General features: G+C 40.4%; 1 protein-coding gene across 1 annotated transcript in view; it reads right to left on the reverse strand.

Moving 5' to 3' along the window:
* The window catches only part of Abca13 (ATP binding cassette subfamily A member 13), a 428,395-nt gene that overhangs the window by 50,602 nt on the left and 357,426 nt on the right, over positions 1–20,367 (reverse strand). The window contains exons 57-58 of the mRNA XM_036201460.1: positions 9,244–9,394; positions 3,073–3,207 (exon numbers count right to left, since the gene is read on the reverse strand). Coding sequence (XP_036057353.1) covers positions 3,073–3,207; positions 9,244–9,394 — 286 coding nt within the window. The remainder of the gene's footprint in view (positions 1–3,072; positions 3,208–9,243; positions 9,395–20,367) is intronic.

A 20,367-nucleotide genomic window follows, 5' to 3' on the forward strand; every position in this document is an offset into this window, starting at 1 on the left:
GAAAGTGGAGCAACAGGGTCTGTAGTCAACAACACTGTGTTGAGTGGTTAGAATTTTCTCCTCACCAACTGATGTCACTAAGTGCGGTAACCAGTAAGTCATTAAGCTTGGATGTGGTCATCATTACAAATGTATGTTTATAGTAGAACATCACATTGTATACTTTAGATTTATACAGCTCATATTCATCAATGATACTTCAGTAAAACTGGGGTTGGTTGAGAGACACATTTTCACACTAGTTGAGTTTCTCCTGGCAATCTGATAGGAAAGCCAAATGTGATGTTTTTTAAAATGAAACCTCTACTTCCATAAACTTTCAGAATGGCCTCCCCAGAAAGATATATGATAGTAGAAAGGACATCATTTATTGAAAACCAGCAAATAAATTGAAGTTTCTTGGAACCTGAAGCTTTTCTCTTCAATAAACTCCCAAATACTTGTTATCTGAGCCACTTTTAAGGGAAGTCTTGCCCAGCTGTGTGATGCATGTCTGTGCTTTTTGCAGTCAGGGAGCACTAAGCATATATCTCTTAAGAGCTTCTGGCCATCAACTTCCCCCAAAGAGGAAAGCAGGAAGGGAATGGGGGAGAAACACTGATCAGGAAAACAAACATTTGGTCTTTTCTGCAAATCAAGTGATGTACGTGCACTGACTAAAAAGTAAGGAAATAAAAAGTGGCATCTAGTATTGCTCAGGAAGAAGGTTGAGTGGGTGATTTTAAACTCTCCTGATTCTTGCCCATTCCTAGTCTCTGTGGAGAATGTCAAAAGCATTGCTTTAATCTGATAATTTGAACACAGCCATCATTACAGTAACTCCCTAGGCACTGGGTGACATCTTTAATATGGATTATTTAATTTACTGCTTTCAACATCTCCATGAAATAGACACAATTAAGAGTACTGCCCTGAGACAGAGACAATAGGCACACATTTTCAAGGATGCACTAAGGAACTGTAATAACACATCTAAACCTAGTCACTTAGCCACTGTACCAGAGACCTGGGCACTTAGAGTTAGTGCAAATGAGGGAATGTGGAAGAAGAAAAATTTGGGTATACAATGAGCCAAGGAAATGGCTCCAGAATAGAGGTACTTTCAGTGGAATGAGGAAATACACCATGCCTAGATAAGTGTAAGAACATCCAGTCAGAACTGGTGAATGCCAGTGACCTCTAAACTCAATACAGCCTGCCTCATCTTGACTGGATATTGTCATAGCAGAATGGGACAAGTGATTATGGTAGGTAGGTAGGTAGGTAGATAGATAGATAGATAGATAGATAGATAGACAAATAGATAGATTCTTTATAAATAACCCTGATATTGGACCTTTCAGTAGCAAATTAAGAACAAGCAGAGTTTCTAAGATCCAACCAGTAGATGAAAAATTCATTTTTCTAACAATGTTCTTCTGGGTCTCCATTAGCTCCCCCAGGAAAATGATGTTTTCATGTATGAACAACATAAAAGGGTTACTTTTACTTCCTAGACTTTGAACCTCCTGGGACTGTCTCCCACGGGGAAACTCTGGGTGGAATGCAGTGGTTAAATTCCTACCAATGGCATAGAAAGGATGTTCTTTACTTGGTTAAATGACTTTGTACAGCTAAAGCCACTTTTAAATACACAGCAATAGGCTCTGTTTATTGATAATAAATCCTCTCCCCCTAGATAAGGTAACCTGAATTGGCTATTTCCAGATAGATCAAGGCCATGCTCCTGCTCTATCTCTTGCTAGAACTCCTTTTGCCTTCCTCTGTATCATACATCATGGATATGGTAGACAGCTTTCTATCATTATAACAAATACCTAATGCAATCAACTTATAAAGCAGGAATGTGTCATCTAACTTAATTTTAAAGTCAAGTTCAACCCAGATGCCCTATTGCTTTTGGTTCTACATGAAGACAAGCTAGTACATCACAGCATGGAAGTGTGAATGAGTCCTCTCCTTCATGGCCAGGAATTGAAAATGAGAAGGAGGAATGGGCTAGAATATTCCTGCCCACTTAGAACATTCCTATAATGACCTAAAGACTTTCTGCTGAGATCTCTTAGAGCAGCAGTTCGAAGCTTGTAGTTCTCGGCCCCAACAGTTGTCACATATCAGATATCTTGCATATCAGATATTTGCATTATGATTCATAACAGTAGCAAATTACAGTAATGAAGTAGCAACAGAATAACTTCATGGTTGGGGTCACCACAACATGAGAAACTATATTAAAGGGTCGCAGCAATAGGAAGGTTGAGAAACAGTGCCTTAGACATTATACTACCTCTCATATCACTAAGAGCTATAAAATAAACTGTTAGCACATAGATTTGGGGAGATGTTAAATTAAACACAGCAAACTCTGATGCCTACCCTCATTATTTACCATGGATGTATGTCACTTCAGCAACAATAAACATAAATCCATAAGCAACAATAAATATAAATCCATAAGCAGACTAAGACTCCAAAGCAATTTGTCAGAAGAAATAAATCTTCACCAGGGAAGAGCACAAGTGATCAGCCATGAAAACACACATACAAATAACAACAAAGATTGATCAAGTCATATTTTAAAATATGTATGTATATGCACATATGTGTGTGTATGTGTGTGTGTGTGTGTGTGTACGAGTGCGCACACATGTGCAAGAATAATTAATGAGAAAAGAAGCCATGAATTTGAAAGAAGGATTTGGAGGGAGGAAAGAGAAAGCAGAAATGTTCTAATTTTATTATAATCCCAAAAGTAAAGAAACAAAAACTAAAACTAATGAAATAAATGTTAAAGGAAAACATGTATTTGTTTTCAGATAAAAAGTGAACACTAATATTTTAATACTCATTTAATGTTAACATTTTTATGTGACTCTACCATACGAATGTCTGATGTTTGTAAAATGGCACTGTTATCTTATAATATGTTGGAAAATACTTAGAGCAAAGAGTATTTTTGCTCATAGAGTTGATGTCTCAAGTTCTGAAGTTCCTGGAGAAGTTCTTAAAGTTGAAATAATTTCTAGCATGTGTTTATGACATCAACACAACCCTGACATTTCAAGCACTCACCAACAAAAGAATGTCAGGCTTCCCCACCAAGGCCAGGGCAGTGGAGAGCTTCCGTCTGGTGCCCCCACTGTATGTGGCCACAGGTTTGTCTGCATGAGGTTCGAGATGTAGGCGCCTTACCAGATCTGTAGCCACCTGAAAGAGAAAAGCAGTCCATGAACCTTTCTCCATGATGCCCACATGACGTGGGTTGTCCCCTGACTCCTGCCACCTCCCACCATGTTTGTGTTCTCTGGCACAGAGGACTTCCCTATTCCACTTCACTTTATGAGACAGGAAGCAATAGGGAAAGAGCAGGGGGATAAAGGTCTGTATCTGTGTCCATTTAGGATGGCCAAACACAAGTCTGGAGATCAGAGGATGCTAAATCAATGCTGAGTCTAGATGAATACCCACATTTAGGTGAGTAGAATAAAGAGGTCTTCCATCCCCCCAAAAAAGGCTGAGAAGGAGCTGGATAGAAAAGAAAACAAGACAGCAAAATCTCAAGGGAAACTACACCGAGTGAGGCCATTGATAATATGTATCCACTCAGGGTTTGGTTTATTCAGTAGCCAGGCTGAGGAAAGATGGGACCAGTTTCTTCCTCCTAGTCACTGGGAACTATCTGATCACTGCATGAGGGTGTGACTCCATTCACCAGAACCTACACACATCCTCAGCCACCAAGATTAGCTTTGAAGCCCACACCCTCAGGCTCACATCCTGTCTTCTCTCCACTGTTCTATTTTGTATCTTACCACACACCCTGGGAACCCACTTATCCTTAAATTTTAACGCAAATCCCCGTCCTCTCCAATGTGCATCAACTGAGTCACTAGGACCGTACTTCTGTTGGTATTCCCCAGGATAATTTGCTGCAAACTACTTCTCATCTGTTTCTACTTTTGTCTTTTGTGGGGGACCCAAGTTAGGCATTTTGTTTGTTTGTTTCCAACAGTATGTACAATTTTTAAAAATACACACTTCATATAATTCTTGTGTAGATAAGAATCTATATTAATAAAGGTGTTAATACAGATATAATTGCAGATTTGTTTCTCAGATATTGTCTCATAACCAAACTACTGAAAAATATATCTCAGTTCAAATTTAGAGGAGAGATTATATAGTATTATGACAGTTGATAACTGTGTGTTTTTAAGTATTAAATAAAACAGTGTAAAGCTAGATGTATATACTTGTTTCACAAACATATAAGCCTTAGTGTTATAATAATATAATGATCATGATATGTCACAAACTTTAAAACATTTTGGATGATAACATCATTAACCCAAATTATTCAGTCTGTATTTGTGTGGCTTCAAAGTAATTTAGAAAATGAGCTAAAACACACTAGAGCTGGTTTGTCCTCTAACAGTGTGAGTCAAGCAAAAAGAAGTCAAGGCCCAAGAGGCAGACAGAGACTAAATCCTGAGTCTCCCACAGTCTCTAAGAAAGCCATCTCAAGGTCAATCCTTTATTCTCAATGAAAATATTCAAGCCATTTTCTCCAGACAGTCTCAAGGGAAACCTCCCTTCCCCTGGATTCATTTAGTCCAATTATGTCAATTAAAATAATTGAATAAAAGCCTTTTTAAGCAAATAAAAACTTCAAAATATTTTATCCAGGCTTAGCAAACAAACACAAATGACTATTGGGGTGCTTCAGTAAAAGGACTAAGCCAGAAAACCTGTGCTGTAGAGCTTAGCGACAACCCATAGTGTCCACGGAATCACAAAGCCGAAGCATAAACCTTGTCCTGGGTGATGTTCTTAGGGAGGATGGAGGGAGGCAGTAGGCTCCCTAGGAGAAGTCTTTGCTTCAGTGACAGCAGCACTATAATCCACCACTACAAACACAGAGAGCTGTGAGACTAGCAAAAGCAATCAGAAATAGGAAAAGTGAAATTTGGGTTATCTTTTTAGAGTTATGGGAAGGCTCAAAGTGTACCTGCATTACAAACGTTCTTCGTGATGCACTGTATTTTGTTGAGAAGGGGAATGAGAAGAGGCTAATAACAGGGAGAAACATAGCAAAATAATGATGAAAAGCCCTGGTTTTACAGCAATGCGCCTCAGAGTGAATGCATTCTTAATAAATTTGCCAAATGCTCTTGGTTATTTTTATGAAACCAGAGAATGTTTGTCATATTTTCCTAATTTCACAAAAGGTTAAATAGTACAGACTACAAATCCCAGAGCAGCTAATCATAGGAAGATTCTAGAACGTGTGGGAAGAAATGTCTGATCTAATGCTCTGTGAATGTCACTTTCAGAAAATAACTGAAAATGATCTAATAAGAAGCATTTTGTTGCCATCTTTTCTGCACTCAGTACCACTATCAAAATAATGGCAAATGTAATGACCAAGAAATCGAGGCTGGCAAAATGCTACCTAGACCCCAAAATGTCATAAGCCATAAAATCTCACTGTTATTGTCCCAGAATAACAAAATGCCATAAGTTACAGGATCTTACACGTGTTTTTTTTCTCTTAGAAAGCTCTAGAAAGTGTACCACATTTTGAACAGAAGACTGGAATTCATTATCTTTATGGTCCAGGCTGTAACACAGTCAGTACAGTAGAACGTCGGGAAATATCCTGTAGCTGAAACAGATTGTTCAGGAAAGCATGCACACTCATCAGATTCCTGAGGCAAAAATGGCCCGTGTGCAGGTGTGATGACCATATCACAACTGTTCTGTGAAGTTCGAGGTGAAAATGAGACCCTGAGCAGGAAAAAGAAGTGAAGGATTTCAAGGCCTTCCCTCTGCCAGTGACTTCCTAGTCGATTCTTCTTCACTCCAAACTTAGCTCTTTTCAAGACCCACCATGAATGGGGAAAAGAAATTTAAGATGTAAGCAATGTCTACAGAGATGCTGCTGAAAGAATGAAAGCAGGAGCATTCTGAGGGCTGGAGAGATGGCTCGGTGGTTAAGAGAGCTGGCTGCTCCAGAGGCTCTGAGTTCAATTCCCAGCACCCACATAGTGGCTCACAACCATCTATGGTGGGAACTTATGCCCTCTTCTGGCATAAAGTCGTGCATGCATACAAAGCATCCATATACACAAAATAAATAAGTCTTTTAAAAAAATGGATTCCAAGAGCAATGTGCAGGTATTTACAAAGACAGAACCAGTAAGGTGTCTATTCTCATCCCAAAGAAGATCAAAATGCAGATTTCACCAGGCTTCAGCCTAATTAGAAGTTTTGTTTAGATATATTAACTCAGGAAATATCGGAAACTTCTCTCACACACCTACCCTGACCTTTCAGATTATAAGTGCATTCCAGAGTCATTTGGCTCTGATTTGATACTGGATGTTTTAAGAATCTGGTCAGTTTAATCCAAGCTTAAAGTGTACCCTCTGCACACACCTGTACGGTGTGAACAATGAACTAGAAGTGAACACTTTAACTGGTGGAACCTAAATTCCCGTCAAATGAAGGGGTAATCTTTTCTTGCCTAAGCAAACAGTTGAGGGTTGTGACTGTAAGAAGCAAGATTACACGGAACAGATCAGTGAATTTGGAACAGGTGGATTGAGTGCCCTGGAGTAGAGGGAGAAGACAGTGCAAGGCTTGAGCTGGAGAGCAGGAGAGGAAGAAGGGTGAGGGCCTATGAGGGTGAGGCAGAAAGGGCTTCTCAGCAAGCACGGGACGCCTCCTTGAATCAGAGGACACAGTGACTGACTATTTTTCCATGGACAAGAGGGAATCCTGGAGAATAAGACTAATTTGAGTGGCAGATATATTAGGAGGGAAAAAAAATGCCTCTTTTGTATCCATGGCCTAGAGCTTGAACAGGAGTGTCTTTCTGGGCCCAACTCATTGGCACTCAACGGGAAGTAAATAATTAAGAAAAGCTCCAAGCTAGCGTAGCCCCATAGTCATCAAATACAGTTTCTGTTTCCTTGTTCACACCAAAAGCTGGAGAACTAAGTCTGAGACATTGATGATATAGGATATTTTGTTCTAGTCTTCTAGCTAACAACTGCCTGGTATCAATCAAAAGCCTGTGCTCCAGAGCTGTTACCTGTGTTTCATTTTCCCCAGTTGTAAAATCAGGCAAATACATTTTAACTGCTTTGAACATGGTGTGAGACAGACATACAGAAAGACAGTCATATGTCACTTAAAGAGAGGGTACATTCTGAGAAAAGAATTTTCAGGCGTTTCATCATGCTGTGAACCTCAAAGAACTCTCCTCCAATCCTAGGTGGTAGACGTCAATCACTGGACATGGATATGACCTCTCAATACAATCAAGAGATAGGGTAAATACAAGGTCCCTGAGGCTGTTTCCAGGACATGTGGTCTTACAGTAATCCATTTTTAAAAGTAGAAGTAAATCTACACAGCAAACACACACAGACACAGACACACACACACACACACACACACACACACACACACACACACACACTATAGTGCAGCAAATACATAAACCAGCAATAGTCAAAAGCATTATGTACAGCAGTCATTGATACAGCTGATAACAGAGGTTTGTTGACAGCACCACAGTCACACAAGTCAGATGTCATGATGCAATGTTAAGGTGGGTGTGATGCCATCAAGCTATTGGGAATTTTCATGACAATTTTGTAACCTCACCATCTTGGGATCCTTGGTGAATAAAACGTTAAGATAGGTTCATGACTACATTAACTAGATCATCATTTTATGTTACTTAATACTGATATCCTATAATAAGAACCTCAGAATCCTATGCTTATTCTATATTTCAAATGCTCACACAATTTACAATAGTGAGAAATTGGCTGGGAAAGGCACTATGTCTTCTAGGAATATGTAGAAAAATGTGCCGATCTATTAGAAACCGCTGAATGAGCAAGTAGCCGTGCCATCTGAATAATCTACTATGGTTTCATGAAAGAAATAAAGCAAGTCCCTAATTGGTGAGCATTAAAATAACTTCTCAGTGGAGGAGTTCAAAACACAGACTGAAGGACAGTGGACTATCAGAAGGCAATTGCCTGGGTGACAGAGAGCACAAGTCTTATTAAGGGAGACTTCATAGGTGCATTCATCCATACAGAAGGGGCCAGCTTACAGCCACTGCCAAGAATCTACCTCTTCAATCAGAAACTAACAAGGAGCTGACAGGGAAAATGCACATTGAAGATAGTGCCAATTATTAGTACCGCTTGCTAGGAGCTGTTTGACTTCACTTGGTGGATCTCCTACAGGGTGGTCAGTTGGCTTTGTTTATTAAGATGGGAGGTAGGTCAAGGGTCCTGGGTCTGAACAATGAAGTGGGGAGTTTCTACTCTGGTTTTGGAGCAGTTATAAGTTAAGGAACAGAAATGAAAAAAGAAAGACTACAGCATTACAAAAACAACCCAGAGAATGAATTGTCATGGACCAGCAGTGGCAGTGTTTATTAGCTTTGCCTACTGTGAATCCTAAGAAGTTCCAACTCCTATAGACTCTGATTGATGGTACACCAAGAAGCTCCACCCCCTTTTATCCTACTCATTTTGTAGAACCAGAAATCTAGCCAGCACTTTACACACTACAAAGAGGTGTACAAAGAGTAAAATGTGCTTGAAGCACCTTCCAGTCTGATGCATTAATCTTTTAAAAGTCCTTTGAGCTGTCTGTCAAGGCTATTAGCTCTGATCTGACCACAGCTTTCATTATGAGAAGAGACGAGTCTCCCCTGCCCACTGTTTCTCCTGCTCTCCATCACTCTCAGGGAGCATGTAGGGAGGCCTGCGAGTCCTTGCAGTTCCAGGTACTCCTTCATTCTCCTGAGACCACCCAGAAAGGCACTCCTCACAGGAAACTTTCTGCCCACTCCCAAAGGAGCAATCCACTTCAACAAGTCCCAAGTTCCACAAACACTCTGTGTCCAGTTTTGCAGTATTTGTTCCTGACCACAAATCCATAGGCCACAAAATAGACAGTCACTTATAGGAAAAAGAGAAAAGCTTAAGGATACAAATTTTTTGCTTATCTCCTTGCATAGAACTCTCTCACAGACACATTTTTAAATATACAACAGTAATACCAATTTTAGTGTTGGAAAATGACTTCCATGAACTCATCTGATGGTATGACTTCTTATCCTGGGGTGAGAGAACAGCCTTGGAGCCATAGCTGATAGACTAGCATCCCTTACTGGATCCTTTTCCTCTGGAAAACCCCAAGATTGCTTACCTCTGGAATGTACTGCTTTGGAATCCCACGAAGGCTGCAGTAGTATTGGAGATGTTCCCAGCCAGTCAGGAGCTCATCCAGGGCATCCTGCTGTGGACAGTAGCCAAAGAGGATGCCCACTTTGCCAGCAGAAGTCAGATCCACCATGTCTCTGCACACACAAGTAGAACAGGCTGACAAAAAGGCTTTATGAATATATATCAAGCCATCCCTTAATCTGATTTGTGGAGATATATTGTTTGTTTGTTTGTTTAATTGTTTGTTTGTTTGTTTATTGTTTTTTAGAGATAGTGTTTCTCTGTGTAGCTTTGCTCCTTTCCTGGAACTCACTCTGTAGCCCAGGCTGGCCTCAAACTCACAGATATCTGCCTGCCTCTGCCTCTGCCTCCCGAGTGCTGGGATATATTGTTTATAACCTAAGAAATAAAACTTACCTGAAGATCAGAGGACAGAGACAGTCACAGAGTTAGCCATAGAGGTTCAGGCAGTTGTAGATGAATTTTTAAACAGTCTTATTCAATAAGAAACACAGAGCCAAATACAGGGGTACAAGCCATAGAGATCAGAGCAATAGTGATAGCCACCAAACTAACTTTAGCTTACCACACTGCCATTGCTTCCCAAAAGAACCTCTTTCTGTCTAACCTGAGCCTTTATTGCCTTGCTGTTCTGCCTTCTTAACCCAGTCACCACACTTCCTCATCACTGCCTGTCTGTACAGACCTCCAGGTCTCTGTGGTTCATACTGGGATCACCATACTTGGCTGTGTCCTTGAACACATAGTGACTGGATTAAGGGCGTGTGCCAACACTGCCTGACTTCTGTGATCTCCAGGCAAACTTTATTTATTAACATACAAATAAAATATCACATTTCAGCACAAATAAAATATCACCACAGGTAGTGGTGTCACACACCTTAAATCTTAGCACCTGGGAGGCAGAGATCAGTCTGGGCCTTTGTAAGTTCAAGGCCACCCTAGACTACATGAAATAAATCCAGTCTAAGAAAAAAACAGAGCCAGGCAGTGGTAGCATACAACTTTAACCCTAGTATTTGGGAAGCACACACACCATTAATCCCAGCACTAGGAAATTTGAGATAGGAAGTGATATGGCTGGGCAGAGAAAAACATATAAGGTAGGAGGAGAGAGGAATCCAGGCCCTTTGTGGCTGAGGACTCAGGAGCATTCAGTCTGAGGATCCATGGAGACAGGATTAGCTGAGGAGCTGGTGAGGTGAGAAGTGGCTGCGACTTGTCTCCTCTGATCTTTCAGCATTTACCCCAATATCTGGCTCTGGGTTTTCATTATAAGACCATTTAGGATTCTAGCAGCACTGATTCATCAATCTCAATTGCTCTACTGTGTTTCCTATAGCTGACAATTTTGCACAAATATTTTCATCTAATGACAAATGAAGGGTATGAGAAAATGCCACACCAAAATGTGTATCTTGGCACATGGACTATTCAGCTACAGGTAACAGCGTACTTAAACCAGCCAACTCTGAGAAAACTATTTTATCTTTCCCCAGCTCCCTGATAAAGAGTTCACAAACTTCCCCTTTGTAAAGGACATGACAACTTGCAAAGACATCTTTGCACTTGCTTCCTATAGTGACTGCTTGACATACAAGGAGAAGAGGTGAATTTACCAGACACTCCTCTCTCCTCCAGAACTCACCTTCCTACCCAAAGCTCCAAACCCCTTTCCATTTGATAATACCTGTGATAAGTCTTTCACTTCTAATCCATCCTTTGATCCTTCCTCTCTCCTGCCCTTCTGTGGTAGTTTAAAAGAAAATGGCCCCCAAAGGGTGTGGCACTATTGGGAGATGTGGCTTTGGTGGAGTAGATACAGCCTTGTTAGAGGAAGTGTGTCACTGTAGAGTTGGGCTTTGAGGTCTCTTCTGCTCAAGCTTTGCTCAGTGTGACCCTCAGATCATTTCCTATTGCCTGCAAGATGTAAGACTCTCAGCTGCTTCACCAGCACCATGTCTGCGTGCATGCCACCATGCTCGCTACCATGATGATAATGGACTGAACTTCTGAAACTGTAAGCTAGACACACCAATTGTAAGAGTTCCTCATAAGAGTGGTCATGGTGTCTCTTCACAGAAATAGAAACCCTAACTAAGAAAACTTCCTTCCATCTTTCCTTTTCCATTAGTTTCTTTTTCCGTATTTACATATATATGCATATACATATACATATAATTATATAATACATAATTGTTCTTTGTAAAACTCTTGTTTGTATATATGCAATTAAGTATGTCTTTGTTGGTTTAATTACCAGGGGCCTAGTAAAGAACCTAAGATGGTAGAGTACAAAACTTTCCTCCTAGTAGCAACCCATGAGTCTAGCATACTCATGGGTTTATGTGTGTATATGAGTGTAGGTGTGTATATGTGAGTGTAGGTGTATATGTATGTGTCTATCACTGAGCTTCATATTTAGCATATATGTTCTTAATAAATGGCTAAATATTTCCACAAAGAAACCATTGTAAATAATTAATGTATCAACCCTTAAAATTTCAGTTAAAGATTTTATAATTCAATTTAATTAGAGCAAGTGTACATAAACTTTCACTAAATATATGAAAAGTGGAAAGAGTTAACAGGCCCAATTGCAAAGGTCGTCACAAGCTTCCATATGTCGCAGTCCTCCCTTTCACTGTGCTCCCATTGGGATGGGTGTGCACCAGCATGACAGACTTGCTATGACTGATTGCTGTGGATATCGCTCTGTATAAATAAAATGCTGTTTGGCCAGTAGCCAGGCAGGAAGTATAGATGGGACAAGCAGAGAAGAAAATTCTGGGACCAAGAAGCCTGAGTCAGGAGATACTGCCAGCCGCAGCCATGAGTACCAACGTGCAAGATACTGGTAAGCCATGAGCCATGTGGCAAGGTATAGATTTATAGAAATGGGTTAATTGAAGATGTAAGAACTAGACAGCTAGAAGTCTGAGCTACTAGGCCAAACAGTTTAAATAATACAAGTCTGTGTGTTTATTTTATAAGTGGGCTGTGGGACTGCCGGGGCTTGGTGGGAGCAGGAGAGAGACTCTCCAGCTACAACTAATATAACAGCTAAGTCCAGCATGTAAGGCAGGTTTGTACTGTGTGCTCTAGTTTTATTTCACATTGTGCCCTGTCAGGTGCCCACCACTGACAGGACCAGCAAGACTAATCTCACTCACTTCCAGTCTAGCAAACCCCTTCTAGTCTTCATGCCAAGCTTCAGGAGCATTGGTGTTCTTGTGTTTTGTGTCTTTACCTCTGCCAGAACGTCAGAGTTGAAGGAACACATAAAGCATGCCATGGATGCTTTCACTTAACAACATGCACTTACCTTTCTCTCTCTCTCTCTCTCTCTCTCTCTCTCTCTCTCTCTCTCTCTCTTGCTGTTCTTTCTCTCTGTGTTCTCTCCCCTCTCTCTCTGTTCCCTCTCTGCTCCCTGCTCTCTGCTCTGCTCCCACCATCTTTCTTTCTCTCCAGGCCTGGCTCTTCCCCCTCCTATCCCCTCCTTCCTTCTAATAAAGCTCTTTGTAACTCTGGTAGTTGTGACCATGGCCCTTGTCTTTTCTGCCAGTAACCAGCACTGCCACCAGCACCATTTACATATCAGTGCTCTCCAGGATGCATGTGAAAGCCATGAATTTAGACATTGGAAGCTAGTCTTCTAAGCCATAGTATTAAGAGGTAGTACCTTTGAAAGGAGGATTAGGTCATAAACACTGGGATCTCAAAAAGCAGGTGATTGTGATATTTAATAAGAATCAACTTGACTGAATTAATAATAATAAAAAAAGAGGTCATGAATTTGAAATAAGTAATGAGGAGTATTTGGGAGGGTTGAGGTGAGGAGAAATACTGTAATTATATTCTAAATTCAAAAACAAAAATAATAATAATAAATTAGATCTATAGACATTGGGAAAGTGTTACTTCTAAGTGTGTCTGTCTGTGAGAGTGTTTCAAGAAAAGCCCTGGCTCAGGGAAGCACATTTAAAGCAGCAGGGTACCATCCCACCTGCTTGACGGCCATATGAAACAGAAAGGCAGAAGAAACAAATTCACCTTTCTCTCTCCCCTCTCCCTCCTCCTCCTTCCTCCCCTCTTTTTCTCCCTCATTTCTTCCTTCTTCCCCTCTCCTCTTCCCTTCCCAGAGCTGGTATACCATTTCCCTTCTCCCTTTGTCATGAGAGCACTGTGAGAACACTCTGGACTTTAGAGGGCAGAGGTAGAAAATCTGATCACTGGGATTTCAGATGAGAACTACAACACCAATTTCCTTGGCTCTGGGTTTGAGGACTTGAACTGAATCACCCTACAGGCACCCCTAAGTCTCCATTTTACTAATGGCAAATAGCTTGTTGTAGGACTTCTCAGGCTCCACAGTCACATGAGCAAATTCTCTTAATAGAATACATCTCCTCTCTCTTCTTTCCCCTCTTCCCTCCTTCCTCTTCCTTCCCTACCATACCTTAAAGTATTCTGGTTGGTTCTTTATCCTTACAAAAGCCACCTAGGGGAACTCATAGTCCAGTTCTTCTTTCCACCATGGAAAAACAGCAATAAATCCTCATCTCTGAAGCAGGCAGTTTTCACCCAACTTATGTCTAGTAGGATCTTCTTTCTCTAGTGTGCAATAATACTGTGATTGTTACACAATCATTCTCATGATGTGTGTGTGTGTCCTTTATTCATTCTTGCATAGGAAATGAGATTGTCAAGAGGATGTCCTCTTGAATTTGTAGTCTGATAAACAATGAATACATTTTATATCATGACTCACCACAGGGTATTTGTCTCATGCAAAAATGCAAAGGTTGAATAAAAATACAAGTTTCAAGAATCCTTGTATATTTAGTTACTAACTTGGGAAAACCTGAGAGGGAGATGACTCAATAGAATTATATATATAATTTCTCTGTGTGTATATATGTATGTACATGTATAAACATGTTTATGTATGTGTGTGTTATCTGTAGTTGCAAGCATGTTAGTTTAAGTTCACTATCAGAGTTGAGGTCAATCTGGGATTTGGTTTTTTTTGAAAGTCGAAAATGTTTTGTAACTAAAATGAAATCAAATAATTAATTAAAACTATTCAGAAAGTCTTGGCCCATGAAACATTGACAACTGACTCAAATGCAGGACACCTCCAGGTAAAGTGTAGCAATGGTGGCAATGGCAGGCACGGGTCTGAAGAGAAGGAAACTTCACCGTCATAAGAAACATGCTCTCATCTTCCTGAAGCTTAGGTCCTTGTGACAGGTGACAATGAGATGTAGAAATTGACTCTTCAGAGGCTGAAGAGCTAAGCAGAACTGATATCATTCTTTAGAGATTAAAAAGAAGATGTGGGTCTACAGAATCAGACAAGGCCAGACGAGACCATACACAGGAGAAAATGAAGGGAATCTGTAACTGAGGCTCTCCCAATTGGGGACAGTGATGGGAAGGACATAAGAAGAAAAGAACAACCTAGTGTCCCAAACCCACCAAATGCAAAACTCCTCTGTGAAGTGGAATTACTAGATACTGATGGAAATAGCAGTGGTAAAGGCATCAGCCACAATAAAACCTTGCCCTTTAAAATTATATGTAGCAGGAATCTTTAAAAGTTCTTATTAATAAGATCAAACCTGAAGCCAGGTATTGGGGTGAATGCTGGAAGATCAGAGAAGCAGAACAAGCCACAGCTACCTCACCTCGCCAGTTCCTCAGCTGAACCTGTTCCTCAGACTGGAAGCTTCTCAGTCCTCATCCAGAATGAATCTCAGCTGAACTGCTCCTTGAAAGCCTAAAAGCTTAACCAGCCAAAATGCTTCTAGTTTTTGTTCTTCATGCCTTATATACCTTTCTGCTTTCTGCCATCACTCCCTGGGATTAAATTGTGAGTCATCATGTCTGGCTGTTTCTAATGTGGTCTTGAACTCACAGAGATCCAGACAGATTTCTGCCTCCAGAAGGCTAGGATTAAAGGTATGTATGCCACCATTTTCTGGCCTCTATGTCTATCTAGTGGCTTTTCTGTTCTCTGACTCCAGATAAATATTTTAGGGAACACAATCCCACCACACTTATACAAGGAATTTGAGCTTGTTACTATGGATAAAGAAGAGTCAAATGGAGAATCCAGGTAGTTCAAACTTGTTTACTTGATCTCAAAATTTGAGAAATGTAATGCTTTACAAGCCCCGTGCAACTTCAAATATTTTACTATCACTACAGAAAATATTGGGAAGAATTATTTTTCCTTTTACCTAAAAAGTTCAGTAAAAAAAAATAATTTGATCTGAAACAAAATAGAAATGAGACAAAGTAAACCTAGATCATGAGGAATAGCAGAACAAAGATTAAAGAAATACATAAAATAGAAAAGACAAAACAATAACGAAAACCTTCAAAGTCACAAGTTAATTCTTTTGGGAAATAAAAACTCCAAACTTAGCTACTTAGCTACACTGGCCAAGAAAAACAAAAATAAAACAAACAACAACAACAAAAAACCCCACAAAGATTCACATGATAAAATTGCAACAAACATTTCTATTAAGATAGAGAAGCCAGAGAGGTTTATGGTAAAGCAGTACTCGCATCCTTGAGGGGACAAATCCATAGTGGATGAGCAGGTACCTAAGAATAAACAAACAACCGAATGAGTCTGAATTGGGTAAAACAAACTTCAACAGATGCACAAGGAAGTAGGTTGAACAAGAACTCTCTAAAGTGCTCACAATTTAACCCCAGGACCAACCAGATAATTTCAGTAGTGAGTTCTAATGAATGTCTGAAGACTAACAGCAATCCTTCACAGTCTGTTTCAAATAAAGAAAAGACAAATACAACTCTGAGTAAATTCCCTAAGAATCCTAACAGCCTGGTAATGGAGCCAAGGGCATGAGAAGTACAGAAAACTCTGCAATTTATTAGAACTGTAGACTTAAGAATTCTTGCAAAATACACACTCTCATCAACTAACAATGGGGTTATGCCCCAGTAAACTCAATGTGTACTGAAAATATCATAAATCAAAAATGCTTTCACTGCCAGCTGTGTTGACATGTTTCTATAAGTCTAGCACTAAAGAGGTAAAGGCAAGACAACCATGAGCTCAAGACCAGCCTGGGCTATTTATCAACTTCCAGTCTATTGTAAGAAGATTCTGCTCCAGGGATGGGAAGGGGGAATGCATTACTACTTTTTAATTGCTCAGTAAATGAACTGTACAGCTCCAACTGGTCTACTTTAAAATTTTTGGGGACTCAAATTAGCCTACAGTTGAGCACTGTGGAAGTATTATTCCTGCATATTATTAGCCTTGGAAGAGATGAAAATTCAAAGCACAATTTCTAATGAATGCATATTTCTTTCAGACCATCATAGAGTTGAAAAACTATGTTTGAAATCTAGTAAGTTGGGAACGATGTGTATAAGGAAATCAACCCCAGTAATTCTCAAGGAGAATTAGATATAAGAAAGTAAGATAAACCCAAGGAAGACAAAGTTAGTTTAGTATGCTAAAATTAATCATTATATACTGAATTAATAGAGGACAAATATCTTATACCATTTAAACAGACAAAACAGTGCATTTGACAAAATCTACATTTGACAAAATCTGAATTAGAAGTAAAACAGGTGTATTATATAGTACTATCTATAGGAACCTCTCCATTTATATGGTCCATGTACATAGATAGACAGATCTATAAAGGCAAAAATAGATTCATGATAGTTGATGGCTAGGGAAGGGAGTGGCAAAGGAGAAAGACTAATGTGTGCAGAGTCTGTTCAAAAGGTGATAAAAATATTCTGGGGTTAAATACTAAAAATAATCATGCATCCATGGTTCTAACATGGCTGGGCTGTGTGCTAAAGTCCAGCTGCATTGCCACCAAAAGTCACATAAAGGCCCAAGGTTAGGGCCGAAACCATTCCCACCTGAGTGGCCAGTCCCTCTACCCAGAGCCAGAATGTTGACTTGCCCCAAGCTGCTGCTGAGGGCCATGCCTGGTTCCATGGTCCAGCTGTAGCTGGGGTCTATGTGAATGCCTATGGCCTGTGAGGCCATAAGATCCATGTGAGATGCAAACAGAGGGCCATGCTGAGATGGCCACACCCTTTGCTAGACCTGGAAAAGATGGGCTTACCTCTTGCTGGACACTACAGCAAGAGAGCTGGCCCCTGCATGCTGGAGAGATGGCCCTCACCCTTCACCAAGGCCAAGGTGAACCAACCCTGAGGGAATACATGGGAGTATGACCTCCATGGGAGCTGACTCCACCCCTTCACCTGAGGTGGGTGCCCCAGGAGCCCTGGAATGAACAGTCAGCTTCCATCCAGGCTCACAGCCTGGCCTTGGGTTGACTCTCCTTAACATCTACCCCATCTAGGACCTGCTGGAGCTGTGGAAAGACACCCACAATATCTCCAAGACTTGTGGCATCCACAGGATATCCTAGAAGAGTTCTGGTGAGGATTCAGTGATAGTGGTGTACCAGAAATCAGAGGCCTTGAACCAGACCAGTGGCTCATTGAAAGAAACATTTGCCAGTAAAACTAATGAAACAAAGAAGTATGCTATATAGCAGACTGAAGCCTCTATTGCCACCTGGACAAACAAAGAGGTGTTGGAGAAGCAGGAAAGAAGGAGAAGCAAAGAGATTTTTCTGTTGTTGTTTTGGTTTTGGTTTTAGTTTGGTTTTGCTTTGTGTGGTGGTATTGTGTTCTGCAAAATATTGTGCACACTAATAAACTTATCCGGGGTCAGAGAACAGAACAGCCACAATATTCAACATAGAGGACAGGCCTTGGTAGCACACACCTTTAATTCTAGCATTCCAGAGGCAGAGATCTACCTGGATCTCTGTGTGTTCAAGGATACAGCCAAGCATGGTAACTCACGCCTTTAATCCCAGCAAGTGATGACAGAAAGCAGAAAGGTATACAAGGTGTGAAAACCAGAAACTAGAAGCTTTTAGGTGGCTAAGCTTTTAGGTTTTGGAGCCTCACAGTCCAGCTGAGATCCATTTGGATAAGCACTCAGAGGCTTCCAGTCTGAGGAAACAGGATCAGCTGAAGAATTGGTGAAGTGAGATAGCTGTGGCTTGTTCTGATTCTCTGATCTTCCAGTCTTCACCCCAATACCTGACGCCAGGTTTGTTTTTATGAATAAGAGCTGTTAAGATTCCTGCTACAGCTTTGGCTCTTGTTTGCCTGCTTGCTTACTTTGATTTGTTTCCTTAAGTTGGGGGGGGGGCATGCCATGTATAAGGGGAGGATTTGGGGGGGACTGGCAGGTAAACAGAATTGGGGTGCATGATGTGAAACTCCCAAAGAGTCAATAAAAAAGTTTTTTTTTTAAAAATCATGCAATTTTATAAATATAACCATTTCAATATTACACTTAAGATTATAAATTCTGAAGTATGTGGATTTAATCTAAATTAACCAAAATAGGGGGGAGGGGAGTGAGGGCTGAGTACTGGGAGAAGGGGAGGGAGGGGGAACTGTGGTTAGTATGTAAAATTTGAAAAAAAAATTTAATTAAAAAAAGATCAGTACACAATGTTCTATAGAAGTATATGTATCCCTTCATACCTGCATTATATAGATGGCTCTTCATGCTTGTACCAATAATGTTCATTCCAATACTTGTCAATAGTATGAAGGAAAAAAAACATCATGTCATGCAACAATGTTGTTACTAATCACTTCACCAGTGTGGGATTATGGTAAAGAAGCTTCTCATAAAAGACTTATTGAGTAGCCAGTCAATAACTGGTCCAATTTGAGGCCAACACCACAAAAGGGAGCCCATGACTAAAACTGCCTGGATGGTCAGGAACCAGATCAGATGCTGGATAACCCAGACATCCAGGATAGAATCAAATACAACCAGTAAAAAAAAAAAAAATCAACTAAATGATTCCTAATGATATTCCACTATACTCATAGATCAGTGCCTAGCCTAATTATCCCCAGAGAGACTGTATCCAGCAACTGATGGAATCAGATGCAGAGACCCACAACCACACATTAGGTAGAACTCAGGGATCCCCACAGAAGAGTGGAAGGAACCAGAGGGATTGAGGACACCATGAGAACATGGCCACAGAATCAACTAAGCAGGGCTCATAGGGGCTCACAGAGACTGAAGCAGCAATCACAGAGTCTTCATGTGTCTGAGACAGGTCTCCTGCACATATATTATGGTTGTGTAGCTTGGTATTCCTGTGGGACTCCAAACAGTGGAAGATGGGGGGTATCTGACTCTTTTGCCTGCTTTTAGGACCCTTTTCCTCCTAGTGGGTTGCCTCATCCAGCCTTGATAGGAGGGTATTTGCCTAGCCTTATTGTAACTTGTTGTGCCATGTTTGGTTGATAACTGGGAGGTTTGGTCTATCCTGAAGGGAAAAAGAGGAGGAATGGATCTGGAGGAGAGGCAAGAAGTGGGGAGGATGGCTGGGAGGAGTAAAGAGATGGGAAATTGTCAGGATGTAATGTATGAGAGAAGAATACATTTTTAAAAAATCACATTCTGATTTAAGAGGAATTGTGGTCAGGATGTAATGTATAAGAGAAGAATACATTTTTAAAAACTAGTCTAAGAGATGTCTCCTATTACTACAATAAACATGTTATTTTGATCACAATACATGTGATTTATAAAGTTAAAAAAGGAAGCTGTGAAGAAAATTAATAGAAAAAAGTAACATTTCAAATAAAGTATTGGTTTCAAGAGAAAACCTATTAAAAAAGAGTAAAAGCATACAGAGGAAAAGATTAAAGATATAAAAATGAAAGACAGAACTTCTAGGACTGGACAGCGTAGTGTCTAGAATAAAACAACTCATGGGAATGAGAGTAACTAAAGGTCGCAGGTCCAGGAAAAGGAGCTGGAAACAGAACAAGAAAATTTCAGACAAGCATGAAAGCAGAAAGAACAAGGAAAGGAAACAGCTCCACCGATGCCTGTGTATAACCAGAGTATCCTAAAGAGAAGGGGGACAAGAAAGGACATGGATTTGAACAAATAATTTCCACATTTGATGGCAGCTATGGTGCACTAGCCAAACCCAACCAAACCCAAATAGAATAA

This window comes from Onychomys torridus, chromosome 10 (genome assembly GCF_903995425.1).
Source record: "Onychomys torridus chromosome 10, mOncTor1.1, whole genome shotgun sequence".
Lineage (NCBI taxonomy): Eukaryota > Metazoa > Chordata > Mammalia > Rodentia > Cricetidae > Onychomys > Onychomys torridus.